This window comes from Gymnoscopelus braueri, assembly GCF_963280865.1.
Source record: "Gymnoscopelus braueri genome assembly, chromosome: 8".
Taxonomy (NCBI): Eukaryota; Metazoa; Chordata; class Actinopteri; order Myctophiformes; family Myctophidae; genus Gymnoscopelus; species Gymnoscopelus braueri.
This window is the reverse complement of record NC_137609.1, coordinates 36,818,920-36,835,487: the sequence shown is the minus strand read 5'-3', so window position 1 is coordinate 36,835,487 and position 16,568 is coordinate 36,818,920. Positions and strand designations below refer to the sequence as shown.

Here is a 16,568-nt window from a genome sequence, read left to right as displayed (position 1 = left end):
TTTACGCAATCTGTCCATGTGTCTGAATATTTCACATCGAAAGATCCATACGGTTGATGCATCATTCATGCAGGTTGATGCTTTTATTCGCAGTGAAAAATCAACCTCGTTTTAATTATTATTATTATTTTTAATCACATCGAAATAATATATTTTCAGGCGAATTAATGAAAGCATTTTAAATAGTACGTAAGCATATGTATGTAGAACTAACAAAACAAATGTTAAATGTAGGCTACACAATGGCACCTCATTTTGTATTCAGATAAAGAGTAGAAGCACGGACAGTTCCCAGTCCTTTAACCCACTCGTTCTCAACCAGTGGTCCGGGTACCACCAGTGGTCCTTGAGGTGATTCCAGGTGGTCCCCAGGTGGTCTTTAACTCTTGAGAGCGTAAAATGTTATGCTCTCAAGAGTTGTAAACATCAGCATTACTTAAATAAAGAATTGTTATTTTGATCAACGTTTGCCTGTTATCTCTCCTATGGTACCAACATCAATAGAGCATGAAATTGTGGACAGTCTTATCCAACGATAACAAAATATCCTAAGTTTTGGGTCTGAGAGTCAAAATCTCATCAAACGGTGGATCTGTGGCTCAAATGCCAAATAAATAATGGACCTTGATATGAAAAGGGTTGAAAACCACTGCTTTAAGCCAGGTGTTCTCCAAGTGTGGTCCTTTGGGGAGTTCCAGGGGCTCCCCAAAGGACCAGTTATGACCCTCATAACTGGTAAGCTGTGACCAGTTATCAGGGTCAGTGGCCCAATGCATGCCAAACTGGGGATCCTTGAAATCAAAAAGGTTTAAATTACTTTAAATTACGTCAGGTGCATGGTTGTAACAAGTACAAAGAGACCACCAGCCCTCGCGGGAGGTTTCTCACATGTTTCACCTCTGTTAGAGTCTGTGTGTGTTTTTCATTCTGTGGAGACTTTGAAATGGATTCTGAAATGGACTTTTCCACCATGATATTAATCGTGAGTGACACACATACACTGCAAAGAAGAGAAATTAATCTGGCAGCTCTGGGACAGACTCGGGGTTGACTGTATTCGTGCACAGTGGGTATTTAATCAAGAATAAAAAGGGGTTTATTTGTCACTCATACAGGTACAGTACTGTACAAGCAGCTAAGTGTTGGTGGGACATGTTCCGCAAAGACAAAGATCTAACACAATACAATATAACAGTATTAAAATACTAACCACTTGAACCCCAGCATGGCAGCGTCCATATTCTGGGAGGAACAAATAGCCGATCTACAAGCTCACAACGCGAAGAGATTTGGTGTAGACGTTAAAAAATGGTCCAAGTACAGAGCCAACCCAGGTCCAGTTAACTAAAACTACAGGATTTAACAGATTGGGTGCTAGCATTTTATAATAGATTACGTTTGGTGCCAGAAATCTCACCGTTGAGCTGCGCAGCGCTGTTTAAGCTGTAGACTCCACGACGTGCATTCCATGTGAAAAAAAGCACGCCTCCATTTTGCCCGATGGTCCTGGCTAACGCCTGGAACGATAACATCTCTCACGCGAGTAACAATGGCGGAGCGATCGTGCATACAAAAGGAGTCGTTTTCCCCAGCGTAAAAAGTTTCTGAGTTATAGGAGTTTTAGAGAAGGAGATAGAACGGAAGCGGATGGGAGCCATGTTTTTTGACACGGTGATCCATCTGGCCTATCCTTCTCAGAATCACCACGGGTGATTCCAGAGCTGCTCCAGCCCCTCCCGTGTGGAAAAAAACAAAAAGACACCAACACGGTTCAGACCGTGTTCGGCACCAAAGCGCTACTCTGTGAAAACACGGTTCAGACCGTGTTTGGCAACCAATGTGTTAAGTACCCACAACAAAGCTGCCTGCGACAGACAGTGGTAGTGAGAGATGGCAGCGAGAGAGCGGCCAGAGATCAACTGATGCATAGTAAATGGTCTTGAATAAAAAATAATTGTCTCCAAATCATCTTGTGAGCAAGAGGGAGGAAAAATAGGTGTTTTTTAATGTATGTAGCCCACATTTAATAAAGGCATTTTACCTACTAAATCCATCTTGAGTGCCTGGACCTTGGCATATTTTTCCTCTCTTGAATATTATTCCTTTCCATGAGCACTGGTAGTCTGAGGGATACCAGTAGCGCTCCTGTAACTTATTTTTTAATCTTGTGAGCAATTAGCAAACATACATGTAACTCTAAACAAAATGAGCTCATTCCCTTTTTTTTTTTTTTTTTAAACATAAAACGGAGATAACAAAGAACACAAAAAACAAAATGATACAATACAAAACCAACCAATCTTATCCTAACTACTAAAAATACAGACCAAATGAAAGAACCAAAATATTCACTACACACAGTTATATCACACAAACAAGTGAAATCACTTGTCATGTATACTGTGAAATGACATGAGATGATGTTGCATGTTTGACCTACTTATTGCACCTTATCTCCACTTCCTGTTCAACTGGGTGACTGATGACTGAAGGAATTAATGAGTGAGTTTGGGTCTGTGGACATCAAAAGCTGCAGATGAGAGCAAAACGCTTGTTAATGGTGTAGGAAGCATCCAGTGACGATCTGGTCTGCCCTTTTGGTCACTGTAGTGACGTAGAGGTGAGCAAGATCTTTCTGTTTCCCAGCTCTATTTGTTGCACTACTAGTACTACTAGACTGTAGGATCACTAGCTCAAAGTGTAAGTGCTCAGTGTGGTGGAGTCGGTCGGATACAATCTCTGTTTGTCTCTGACAACACCATCAGAACTTCGATCTTATCTCGGAGTCAGAATCGGATTCTTTCTGATTTATTATGAGTCATTTTTATCCGACTCAAAAAGTAACTGATGTAGACACTGTAGGCTGCTGTAGAGACCAATAACACATTGATCATGACAGACACTAGACCAGGGGTGTCGAACTCATTTTGGAAACCAGTTGCGGACGCGCATGCGCGCTCACACGCATTCAGTTCAGTTATACAGCATCTGTTGTCTCAGACACTGCCACTAACTACGTAGACCACTTATTTTTTTTATGTATTAACACATTCCCTGCCAGAGGGTTTTTTTTTTACTTCCCCCATTGCCAGCATTGTTTGCAATGTTAAAAAAACTTTTTTTAAGTAGTCACAAAATATTTTCCGTGATCACCGTCCTCACGGTGATCCCCTCATTACACACACACAGGAGTCTCGTAGAATCGTGGAAAAAAATTATCCGATTGCGGTAATCTGTTCCATAATTGCAGCCAGTTGAAAATAGCATGTTTTTCCCAAAATAACATGGTAAAAAAAAAAGTACACAGGAGCCGAGATACAGGATTTTAAAGTAATAAGTTAACCAAGGAGTGAATGGAGCTAGAAATCTTTGGATCGTGATATCTCTGGTTCTGTGTGGATAAATTGAAAAAAAAAAAGACAAAAAAAAACAATGGTTATACTCGTTGTTGGCAATAGCGGGTGTATTTTTCAACAACGGTTATACTCGTGTTTGGCAGGTAATGTGTTTTTAAGAAGAATAGCTACTTTAATTATTGACATTAAAAACAAACAATGCAATTTATAAGGAGCCCCAATAAACCATTTTATGTAGAATAATTCAATTTGAAATTAAACAATACCTGGTAATGTGTGTGGGTGGTTAGGTAATGATTACCATGTTTTAAGCCACGTTTTCACTAAAGTGCCAGAATTTTTCCAGCAAAATAATTGGTGTGCAGTGTCTAGTGACTAGACACTGCACACTTCTGTAAAACCAATATCCAGTTTCATTTTAAGTCGGATGAAAGTGCAAGCAGCTACAGCTAACCAAACCATGTCAAAGTTGCCCTGCTTTTGTCCTTCTGTGTCCCAGCTGTGGCAAGGTAGGGCATGGCAGTATATTGAATACTCAAATAAAAAAGTGACATATTATGAGATTGTGTGCCGGCCCCTGTTGACGAAGGCCAGAAGGGTCAAACGGATGACACGTTTGTTCTACTGCTGTTGTAGCCGCGTGGCTGTGTACTGCTGTTCCGTTAACGGCCCGGGCCGCCTGTGTATGCAGACCCCCCTCGACTGATTAGTCGACTATTCGAATAATCGAGGTTCGAATAATCGAGGTCAGGCCTATCGGACACTGGGGTGATTTCTTCATATAATGGTACTGGTAGTATTATAAACCATATTGGACGGTGATTGCAAACAGTTAATGTTTTATCCTCCACGTTTTGTCATTGCCATCCGAAAAGCCTAATTTATTAATGACTGTCGCTTGCCGATCAAGCTCACAACGCGTTGCATCGGGTGACTTAACACATTGAGTGCCAAAGATGTAGATCTACGTCGTCTCAAATCCAACCGTTGGGTGCCATAAACGTAGATCTACGTCTTTTCCAAAAATAAAATGAAAATTCCACAAGCAACTTAGGGACTGTGCTAGAAGGAATCAAAGGATGTGACGTCATCCCAAAAAACGTCAGTACCTGGCACTCAATGTAACATGCCAGATGTAGACTTCTGATCAAAACGTATAAACTTTATGCTGCACTGCACTGTTTTTTCATCTAGTTTGTCTTAATCATCCAACATCACACTCCAGCACACAACTTGTAACTCCTGTAGCGCGCACACGACCAGACGTGCACTCGCAACAGTTTCACCCGACCCGTACATCCCACAGTTATTATGGGTTATTGTGAGGTATATCCCCTCTCTCCTCCCCCTTTGGAAAAGAGTAGGCTACTGTAGGTTTTTATTTTGAACATTGAATTGTCTATTTTGGGAAACGGTGAAGTTTTAGAAGGTTTTTGAATAGGCAGTTAAAAAGTAAAAAAATAAAACATTTTGTTTAAAATAAAATATTTTTTAGTCGACATAATGTTAACATCCCTAGCGATTAAGTAATCCTGTGAAAATACGTTTTGCCCCTCATCAACATGGAGTGTAAGAGCCGAGTAGCGAATGTCTTCAGCCTTTCCAGCCTTGATATGGAAAGGCTGATATAAAATTGCATAAGGTGTCGACCAAGTGTCAAAATATGTACAGCATTTGTTTGGTTTCAGTCTGTTGCCCATACACTAATTGCAAAGCCCTGTGTTAGAAGAATCCACCTCAGGTGTAGCTATCTACCAATGCATCTGTCAGTCATATTTCACACGGTACTGTTTCAGGCTTCTGAATGAAAAAACACCACTGAAACTCGATGTAGTTGGTCCAATGTATGCGGTCCAAGCACAGAGACTACTCGGGTCCAGTTTACTATATCTAGAGGGTTTAAGTAGTTAATGTGTGAAGAATGGGAACTAATTTCTGACCCTGCATAACTTAAATTTACTTGACAATTTCTTGACCTTTTAAAACTAAGGAAGCATCCATGTGGTTATTCTTTCTTCTTCTTCCTTTTTTCTTTTTACCAGCCTCTGCTTTCTAAGAAGCGTTTATCATTGGTCTGATCTTTAGTAGAATGATGATTTGGCAAAATATTCAACGTGCTCATCACCCACAACCATTGTATACCACAAATTGGAAGCATTAGATTAACTAGAAAAGAGCACTGGTCTCCGCCAGGTCAGGTAGGTTATTGTGGGCCAGCAATATTTCGCCATTCAGGATGGAATATGAAAAATCGGACAGAACCGAAAAAAAAAAACAAAAATCGGCCCCCTGATGGCGCTATAATAGGGCAATGTGAAAAGGGTGGTATTTGTTCTTCAGCGTAGTGCGACTGTGCGTGCAAAGTGTCACCGCAATTGGACCAATTTACAGAAAACCCCAGATTTGCTGTGAAAGCCTGAGTGTTCAAACTGGGGTATTTTTGGGGATAGAAGAGAGGTAGGAGAGACCAAAAACACACAAAAAAGAAGAAAAAGTTACAATTCATGAGTGAATGGAGCTAGAAATCTTTGGATCGTGATATCTCTGGTTCTGTGTGGATAAATTGAAAAAAAAAAAGACCAAAAAAAAAATTTTGAAAAACGGTTACACTCGTGGATGGATTATATTGGCAGTAAACGGGTGTATTTTTCATCAACGGTTATACTCGTGATTGGCAGGTAAAGTGTTAAGATGTCAATGTTAGCCAATCAGGATGGAATATGAAAAATTTTACAGATCCATCTTGATCACATGACTATAGAGATCATGTGTACCGATTTGCGTGAAATTTGGATACAATCTGAAGGCTTAATATCAAAACAATTGTTTTACATTAGTCTGCCTCCTAATGGCGCTATGAAAGGCAAATGTGAAAAATGCAGGTCAGATGTTTTTCCTTGGCTTCTAGGGAGTGTGCGTGCAAAGTTTCACGCAGATCGGTGCAGTTATAGTTAAAACCGCAAATCGGTCTTTTATAGCCCCACCATGAGGCTGATATGAAACATTTCTAGTGGCATTTCTTCCTCGGGCTAGTGGGAATGTGCATGTGAAATCTCACGGAAATCGCAAGCTGCGTTCATGATCTGAGGCATTTTGTTCAAAACGGACCAATCCTGCAAACTTTGGAAGCCAGCCTTAGCCAATCAGGATGGAATATGGAAAATCGGACAGATGCGTGTTGATCACATGACTATAGAGATACTGTGTCTGATTTGTGTGATGTTTGGATAAAATCTGTAGGAGTACTGTCCAAAAATGTGTTTTGCGAAAAGCGCCCCCCCTGGTGGCGCTATAACAAGCCCATGTGAAAAATTTGGGGCAGATGTTCGGCTCTGGCATCCAGGGAGAGTGTGTGCACAGTTTCGCTGCGATCAAGCCAACGGTGGCGGAGATTAGCTGTACACAGAATGACACGCGGACGGACGGACACACGGACGGACGGACAGGGGGTAAAACATACTCTCGCCATGCCTTTCGGCCTGGCGGAGACAATTATTCATTCCACAAATTGGAAGCATTAGATTCATTATTCATTCCAAAAATTGGAAGCATTAGATTCATTATTCATTCCAAGACCAATCCTGTCATCATCGCTGTTGACACCCACATTTCGTTGCTGTCGGGTGGAACGTTTTTAAAATACACTTTAAAATTGTGAAAAAAAAGCAGATCTACAAGCTCTCAACGCGTCACATTGCGACACGTTTTGTGAGCTTGTAGCACTGCTATTTTCACTACTTTTGTGCGACGCTGTTGTATGATGAAGTAGGGCATTCATTTACGGGAAAAACAAAAAACAAAGTTGAAATATGGAGATATGAGGTTTCTTCCCGACAGCAACTATTACATGTTACACTGTTGTGCTGTTGAACTGGCAGGTAGTCGTTTGACCAAGCAGCGCAAAGTAGTATGCATTGAACTTCATTTTAGTTCTGAGTATCCCATGTACAACACACTGACTTAAGTTTTTTGTGTTTTCTCACATCTAAACTAACGTCCATAGCATATCACGTACAGTATACAGCTGCTGCTATGTATGCTCACGCACCTTTATTATATCTTACCTTACCTCAGGTACTATGTGTAAATATGTAGATAATTAGTTTGTTTGTTTGATTGATCTCTCTATCCCCTTGCCCCCCCTTCTTCTTCCCTTTTTTTTATGGAAATGACAAGCGATAGAACTTGCACAAAAACGAATTTCACCCACTTTTTTTTACTTCTGCAAACCTGTGATGTGACAATAAAGCTGATTCTGATTCTATTACTGCACAATTGATTTAAAGTAATCGGGTGCTCGTGTCTGACTGTCTTGGAGTTCAAATCCACCGTGGTGCCTCCGGCTTGGCTGAGCATCTTATAAGGAACACAATTGCCCACCGTGTTCATGGGAGGGAAGTCCGGGCGGGAGTGTGATCTTTGCCGTTGCGCCAGCAGCTACTACTACGGGCTGGGGCAGCACCTGTCATTTGGGGGTGTTGAACCGAAGGAGTAGGATATACATATAACTACGTCCTCTTGAGGGGGTCTCGTTACTGGCAGGTAGGCCTGACCTCGACTAAGTCGAATAGTCGACTGGTTAGTCGCGGGGGGTCCGAGTCGACTGCGTGTCTCTTAGTCAAATCTCGTCGAGGAAAAAATATTTGTCCCTTTTTTTTTAAGGGACAAAAATGATTTTCATTGTTTTTTGGCCAAGTCTACACCTGCTACCACACGTAACTTCCACTTTATTCTTCTTCTTCCTCGTCTTTGTATTGGTATTGTTTGTGTTGGAGCGCCTCAGTGCGGCTGCAGAGTTCATGTGCAACCTCTTCCAGAGAGAGATAGAGACACTAGAAACTCTGCTGGAGACACAAAACAAACTGTGTAGACTTGGCCCTTTGAAATAAAATGTATTTTGGCCATTTTTTTTTTACATTAGTCGACTGCCAGTCGACTATTGGCAATTAGTCGCCAATTAGATTCGACTAAACAAATCCTTAGTCGGGGACAGGCCTACTGGCAGGTGAGCCAGTAGGGTACAACAGCAGTGTCCTGGGCATAAATCGGACAGTGTCTGTCCGACCGTTCAGTCCCAAACTTGGCGTTTGTGTGTCTCTCGCGGTGTGTAGAGCTGAACGGACAAACGGTTTCCGAGAACCGTAAAATCACGAACACCTGTATCTGTCGGCCCACGGGACTGATACAGTTGTCTTCCTTATCCTCCATGCCTCAAGACATAGCTATTGATTTGGGAGAAAAGTGGGTTAATTTTTTTTTAAAGTTATCAAAAATCATTATCAAAATCATGAATTTACCAATTCTTATTTGCTCACCTGTGATGCCTTGCCCTTGTCCCCTCATAACACAAGCAACCACAACATTGTACAACCCATCTCTCCATCCACCAAGCTCACAGAGGTGCACAGTACAATCAGTCAAAGAGACCATGATTGATTGATTGAAATTTTTATTAGGCAGAAGAATGTAAAACAACAGTTACATTTATAATGCTTTTGTCTAAAAGGTCCGGCCAAAAAAGTCCTTGCGGACTTGTTTCCGTTGGAGTCCTTGAGTTAATTTCATAGACATATATAGTAGCAACCAAACAGTTCAAAAATCAACATGAAAATACAGATAATACATAAAAAAAAAATACCACTATGTACAAAAAAAGCATTTAAAAAATATATGTACAAAAAAAGGGGGGGGGGGAAGCATGGAAAAATAAAAATTATATACAAAAAAAAGCATGAGGAAATACAAAATATGTACAAAAAGTTAAAAAATTATATACTATTTGGCAAAGATATGGCAGTCAAAATAGTATAAACAATTTTTTCACCGGCAATAAATCATAGGAATCGGTATTCAGGGTCAATAAACACGATTACAGTATTGAGCAAAATCATCTGGATTATCATTTTAGTCATAATCGTGCAGCCCTAGGTGTGAGGCAAACGGACCATCATTGTGTGGATGCAGGCTTAGCAAGCCTTCTTTTGATAGATACGTGTTTAACTATCAACGTCACAAATCTGTGTTGCTCTTTCTGTGCTCTGTGTGAGTTTCAAATGTGGTTTTGTCAGAGTTCCAAACGATTATTATTATTTTTTAGCTCAACATGAATCTCAAAGGCTTAAGGTTGAAAAATTAGGTCAAACCTAAATTCGGATCCTGTGCTGTGTTTGGATTCTGTCCTGTGAAGAGCCACAATGAAAAAAAACGTACATCAGCCATACATTCAGATCTACTTGTTCTTAAAAGCAGACAGCTGCTTTTTCAGAAGTTATGGAAAAGTTCACATTTCAAGTTATTTCCAGATAACTCTTCTAAAAAAGCAACTGACATTATTGTCTAGATATGGACAGTAGACTGTTGACTGTATGTAAACATTCGAAGTTGTCCTTATCTGTTCAGCCATTTTCAACCTTATGTGCATATTATTCATACTCACTAATGCTCATTACTAGATGACGCCAGTTACATCTAATCACTCTGCGTCTCAGAGGAGGGCTGTGGACAGTTCAGACACCTGCCTACCAATGGCATCATCGGTTGGCTCGTTTGGTCATTTCAAACAAGATTTCAAACATATATATGTTTTTATTGATGCAAGAACATTGGCTTCTATTTCAGCTTACTAACATTCCAGGAAGAGAGTGACTGTGATTATTATTAGCTTGTAATACCCATGACGATGATGTTATTGGTAGGCAACTTTGGGAACTGTCCACAGCCCACCTCTGAGACACAGAGGGAGTTGGCAGATGTGTTACCATCTTATAGTGACCATTTGTGAGGACCAATGTTGCGTTGAATTAAAGTGTTGAGTCTTTGCTAAAGTTAATCTTTGATGTTGCCTTTAAGCAAGTTTTTAAGTATCCATTTGTAAGCATTGTACTGTGCCTAAGCTCTAATCGGGTGTTTGTCTGTGTGCTCTCCGTTTGTATCCCCAGAACCATCATGAAGTTCCACAGCATGAAGATGGACGAGATCAACAAGATCATCAAGGACCTGTGGCGCAGCACCTACAGGGGTCAAGGTGTTTGTCTCATCCTGGCTTTTATGCCTTTTATTTGACAGGACAGTTAAACTGCCCTGCCAAGCCAAAGTGCAGTAACTACGTTTTTGGACACACCCACTTATTTGTGTATCCCAAAGGTCAAATTAGCCTTCGTGATTTTGGGGGATGAACAATTACCTCAAGAATAGATGTACATTTATTGTAATATCACTTATATGCCGATATCTAATTTTTCAGTGATCCTTTCCCCCGTGGTTACTGCACTTTGGCTTGGCAGGGCAGAGTAGGCTGACAGGAAATGGGGAGAGAGATGGGGGTGGTGGGGGGGGTGACATGCAGCAAAGGTCGTCGGGATCGGGAGTCGAACCCGCGACACGGTGTTAGGCTGCCCAGACGGTTACGCCAATCGTCTGGGCCCCTGGCTCGTTTTTTGATCCATCTCCCTATGCACCCCCCCCCCCCCTCTCTAAAGCCCAGTCCAAACCAATGATTTGCAACCGCAACGAGTTCAGCGGTCTGAATTGACCCGTTGCATTCTGGTGCAGTTTGGGGATTATTTTACAAGTGCTTGCAACCACGAGCAGGTATTCAAGCTCCAGACCTTGTAGATAAGCTATTTTAGCTATTTCTGTGTTTGTTTTTTTGAGCCATTTCGCAATAGAGGGGCCGCAGTCAGAACCTATGGCTATTTGGGGGACCTGGCATGGAAAGGTTTGGAAATACCTGCTCTAACTCCTCCTTCCTGTCCTGCCCCCACACCCCCTTTCTCTCTCTGTGTGTGTGTGTGTGTGTGTGTGTGTGTGTGTGCGTGTGTGTGTGTGTGTGCGCGCGCAGATATTGAATATGTGGAGATCAGATCTGACATGGATGATAATTCATCTGCCGGGGTGAGGAGGAGGGTGTACAACTACAGGGTGGTGATGGTGAAGGGAGACACGGCCTTGGACATGAGGGGGCGCTGCAGCGCTGGACAGAAGGTACCGCCTACAACGGACCAAAACGCTCACTAAAAAAAAAAAAATCTTCTGTTTAGCTCTATTTTTAATTCTCCATTCATTCATCATGAACGAGCATTTGTGTGTACTTAACTCATTGAGTGCCAATGACGTCTTTTGACGGCCGTTTTCAGTGTGCCATTAGTGCCAATGACGTCTTTTGACGTCACCTAAAAACAAAACAATTTTTTTTTATCTCAAAGGAACTAGGAGAAAACGATTTTCAAAAAGTTAATGCTCCATCCACTTCAATGTTAAAATGTAAACGGAGAAAAAAATTACACTTTTCCATTTTTCCTGCCTGTGGCATAGGGATCAACAAGCTTGAAATAAGCCTGGCAGTGAATGAGTTAATGTGTGTGTGTGTGTGTGTAGGTGCTGGCATCGCTGATAATTCGCCTGGCCCTGGCGGAGACCTTCTGTCTGAACTGTGGAATCTTGGCACTGGACGAGCCCACGACAAACCTGGACCGAGAGAACATCGAATCACTGGCCCACGCCCTCGTAGAGTCAGTACACACACACACGTACACACACACACACACACACACACACACACACACACACACACACACACACACACACACTAAAGGCCAGACCGCATCAATGCAACTAGTCGCAACTCCTTGCTACAAAACGGTTATAAGGCCAGTCCACACCAATGCAACTCCTTGCAAGTGCCATTGGGGATAATAGTTGCAAGTAGTTGCATGTTGCAAGGAGTTGCATTGGTGTGGACTGGCCTTAACTGTCTGTCATGGTGTTTGCTAATTCATAACATCATTTGTTCCACTCTTCACCCTATCACAGTATTGCCTTTTGATCTTGCTCCTGTATTTTTATGAAAATTAATGCAGACCATTTTCCAAAGCATACTGTGATTAGATTGGATTACATTCATTTCAGTGTGGTATGAAAATCAACTCCCAAGTCCATGAAGAACAAATTGATTTACAGGAAAAAGAAATCGCCGGTCGCGATCCTCCATTCCAGAGCCATGGCCATTTGAATGTGGCTTGTTTTTGAAAAAGAAACCTGCTGAAAAGCAACATAAATCTGAGAACAATGGACTTTTGTGAATCCTTTACTAAATCACGTCCTTGGCAGGCTGAGCCTTTGGACAAAAAACACTTAAATTACGTCCTTGGCAGTGAATGAGTTAAAAATGAGAACACTCTGTTTGTCCTCATCCAGTGTTGACATATGCAGGGATGGTGGAAGATGATTTTTGATTTTTCCCGAATTTAAGCAGTTATTCCCCCCCAAAAGTCTTGAGTAAATGTACTTAAGTTACTTTTCCACCGCTGTCTCTCGTAGGATCATCAAGAGCCGCTCCCGCCAGCGCAACTTCCAGCTGCTCATCATCACCCACGACGAGGACTTTGTGGAGCTGCTGGGCAGGTCCAGCTACGTGGAGCACTTCTACCGCATCCGCAAGAACCAGGACCACAACTCGGAGATCACCAAGTGCAGCATCACCTCCCTGTCCTCGTATCTCCACTGAGGTCCAGCGCTGACAATGTTGACATGTTCTGTAAAAACAAACAAAAATTGACGTTTTGTGACTACACTACCATTTTGAGAAGGGCTTTCATGTTGATGTTGAAATATCCTTGTTGGTTTAGGAAAAAGGTGGAGCAATTTTGAAGAGAATCGCATTAGACAAGTCTAATGAATCACAGTAATGTCCTCTTCTCTGTCGAGAACTGAGCGAGCGCTGTGTGGTTGTTTGGAGTGGCACGAGTGAGTCGTCCCCAAACGTTCGATCGCTTTCACGGCCCGCCGTTATCTGGACAGAGAAAACATGTGCTTGTAACTTGTACGGGATAGAGCACTGGAAACTCGATGTCATTCACCTCTTTTTGAACTTTGTGCAAAGGCTTAAAACCCCAAATGAGCTGCCACGTTGGTTCACACCATTTAAACCCCAGACACTGCAAAGAATGAAAGTTGTTCACTTCAAAACAGTGTTGTTCTTTTCCGGGGGGGTTGGGCTTTATGTTATTAACTTTATGTACATTGTATAAGAATGTATCATTAAGCAATGTTGTTGCCATCTGTTCAGGGGCCAATTTAGCATGGAGCAATTTAGCAATGGAGATTTCAGTTTGTGGCACCGATCAATAAATAAGTTCTCATGTTCTAGAAAGACTATTGTCAGTGTCTGTCTTTCCATGTATTGAGGATGCGGGTCAGTGTCTTGTCTTTCCATGTATTGAGGATGCAATAGAAGGTGAAAAGTTTTCTTTCCTGACTGCGTCGGCGATCCGCTGATCAGAGAAAAGTCAGTCATGGTCGTGATGGGGAGGTTAATCTACCACATCTCACTCAAGATATCCTCCATGTTGCTCACATACTGCTGACAATCTGTCTCTTTTTTTATAATCTTTTTGATCTTTTTTTTGGTTTTCTGTAATTGAGGGGAAAGCACAGCAAGGCGTGGGCTAGAACGAGCATAAAAACGCTGTTCCTCCTCAGTGGAGACATCATAGGCAGAACCTCTTGCAGTAGCGCTTTTCAACAGGTCCACTAGAACCAAAGACAGCCATGAAGATGATGCTTCTCCTCCTGGCGTGCTCTGCAGCACTGATCTCCAATATGGATGCCGCTAGGCCCATCTTCCACCGGCGTAAGGGGATTGTCAACACCGTCCTGGAAAATCTCGGACGCTTAAATGCCACGCTCCCCGAAGTAAGAGCTTGTGACCACAGCTGCAAAAAAAATTAAATGTGGTCGTCTTTTTTTGTTGAGTCTGGTAAACTGCACAATGTAGTACATCTTTATTAGTTATCTAGAATATCTTTTAAGTGCTGTTGAAAACATGTTCACTTGCATAATGCATATTTCCTCTTTTGCATTGTAGGAGTTGAAGCATAGCTTTGTGGAAGACATTGAGAACCTGACGCGTGTACCTCACAAATGCAAGGTGAGATTAACCGCTGGTACACTTGTCAGTAATTGCTAGAACAGTTCTCAGTGCATTTTGTGATCAACATCTTGAGCAGTATTTGTAAATGTTTTACAGGAATCTGCACAGCAGAGCAGCTAGTCATTTCTATGAAGGATAATGACATACATTTGGCACATGACTAGATATTTAGATGCTTATTGTTTGTTCTTCTGTTCCATACAGCATGAATTCTTCTGCAAAGTAGAAGCGATCCTTGCTAATCACACAGACTTCGCGAAGGTGAAGGAAGTGGTGACGGCCCTGACTGTACTTAACGCTGACATCAAGGTAAGAACTGCAAGCATAATTGAATCGTTGATTGGTGGATATGTAGACATACAATATACTGAACACTAATACGTCACACGACCACATCGCAATGACAAAGATTAAATTGGGCTCAAATCTTACTGACTGAAAATGGACCCATAGTAACTTACTGTAAGAGAATCTTAGTTCTGATTTATTTACCAAGGCAAGTCAGTTACGTCTTCTCTTTCAGTCACTTAACGGTGAACAAAGATCATCCTCATGGCTAGAGCCATTTTAGGTCATTGAGGCCGGGTTGTCATGATTCCTGTCTACACGCAGAGACAATCTGTTTAGTTCAAACTAGGAAATTGCGATTCACACATAGAAACGGCGTGGCTCCAAATGTAGATCTCGGACTTCATGTGACCAGCCTGTGACATCAGTCATCTATCACGTCAGTCGTCTGACATATCTTTGACGTATGACTGCAGCCCCTTTGACTTGCATAATCAAATGAAAGTTGAATATTTAAAAAAGTATAAAGAATACTGCTTCTGTGGCTTGGCAGTGTGCACAAGAAATGTGGTGCTGATCAGTCCAGCGGTTTGCAAGATTAGCTCCTGACACAGAGACCGACACACTTATCGACAGCTAGCAGAGCCACGCTGTAAGAAAGATAAACAAGAACTGACATGTTATAAACAGGAAAATTAGGTCTTTTTTTTTTTACTAGAGGTTCAACATCTAGAGTTCATGACGCTATGCGGCGCTCACACCTACCGAGACCCCTGATGTCATCAGTCTATGCTCATTTATGCGCATGAATATCTCTGTAGCTGCCAGGCCTTGTCCATTTTATGCCCATATACTGTATGGAGATCCCTAATGTCATCTGTATATGCCTATATATGGGCATGGTTATATCTGAGTGATGGGCTGCGGTGGTCCACAGGCCCACTCGCCCGCCGACCCATTAGTCAATTTCATATAGAATGTTCGAAGAGGCGACCTTTGAACATTAACATGAAATGTAATGCCACTCAGAGGAGTGATCATTTTAGCCTAACGGATTTCTGTGCAGTTGATAGTTTTTCATCTTTCAGGGCACTTGCAACAAGGTGAAGGAGAGTGAGACAACAGATGACGAAATAGGATTCCAGAAGCTGCTGAAACTCCTCAAATATTGTCTCCATTACAAAAACTTCCATGGTTGAACCCCCCAGCCAGACAGCAGGACACACAGTTTGGTTCCAGAAGAAGTGAGGTATCCACCTCTAAGAAATTGCCACCTACACTCTTTCAGTCTGTTATTGTGACTGGATTAGCTAAAACTTCTGATTGATCAAATGTTACTCTTTTATTTATTTTTTATTCTACTTAGAAAAACCAAGGCACTCTTCCAGTCGATTATTTTCCCCTACCAAAGAGCACATTGGAGTCCCCTTTTTTCCACATAATTGTTTACTCTGTCTTGGCAGCACTCCTCTCCGTTTTTGTAATTGTTGAAAGATTTTGTAAATTGTATTATGAGCTTAATGTGTTTTTTCTTAATAGATTTAATTGTTTTCTCTATTGATTGTGTGCATTTTCCAGTTTGTCAAACAAAGCAATGCACGTCAGTGAAGGACTAGGTTTAATCATTTAAAAAAAAAAGAAAATCCTACTCTACCCACTTTATCCCTGGTGTCCCTGTTTGAAGCATCTCATAGGCAAACAATCAAAAAGACATTTTCAAAAATACTTTTTAAAATAGCGGCTCTACAACCTCACAACGCAGTGCATTGCGTTGAGCTTATAGAGCTTTTTTTTTTAAATGGGCCTTAAGTCATTTAATACTGGATATACTGCTTTGAAAGTATAGGGAAGATCCATTGATGATGCCATGTTTGAACGCTACCAAATACCATATGCTTATTTATTTAATGTCATTCTATTTAAGAAAATAAGTTAAAAACAATGTTGTAATTTATTTTTTGAACTGCCCGAAATCCATATTAATAGTAGTCATA

The 16,568-nt window shown here is 41.5% G+C and overlaps 2 protein-coding genes across 3 annotated transcripts in view; both read left to right on the top strand.

Annotated features, from left to right (window-relative positions):
- Window positions 1–13,506, top strand: part of rad50 (RAD50 homolog, double strand break repair protein) — a 44,787-nt gene extending 31,281 nt beyond the window's left edge. Inside the window, exons 25-28 of the mRNA XM_080434713.1 lie at window positions 10,295–10,380; window positions 11,197–11,339; window positions 11,733–11,866; window positions 12,675–13,506. Coding sequence (XP_080290839.1) covers window positions 10,295–10,380; window positions 11,197–11,339; window positions 11,733–11,866; window positions 12,675–12,861 — 550 coding nt within the window. The 3' untranslated portion in view covers window positions 12,862–13,506. The remainder of the gene's footprint in view (window positions 1–10,294; window positions 10,381–11,196; window positions 11,340–11,732; window positions 11,867–12,674) is intronic.
- A 277-nt stretch (window positions 13,507–13,783) lies between these two features.
- Window positions 13,784–16,170, top strand: LOC308089790 (uncharacterized protein). Of its 2 annotated transcripts, none has more exons than XM_080434715.1 (4): window positions 13,784–14,048; window positions 14,221–14,283; window positions 14,491–14,574; window positions 15,648–16,170. In XM_080434715.1, exons 1-4 carry the CDS (start codon window positions 13,905–13,907, stop codon window positions 15,771–15,773), a joined length of 417 nt encoding a protein of 138 aa, XP_080290841.1. In that variant the 5' UTR covers window positions 13,784–13,904; the 3' UTR covers window positions 15,774–16,170. The 2 variants fall into 2 exon arrangements, with proteins under 2 accessions (XP_080290841.1, XP_080290840.1); XM_080434714.1 differs by having other exon boundaries at window positions 14,491–14,595; window positions 15,663–16,170.
- Window positions 16,171–16,568: the final 398 nt, after the last annotated feature.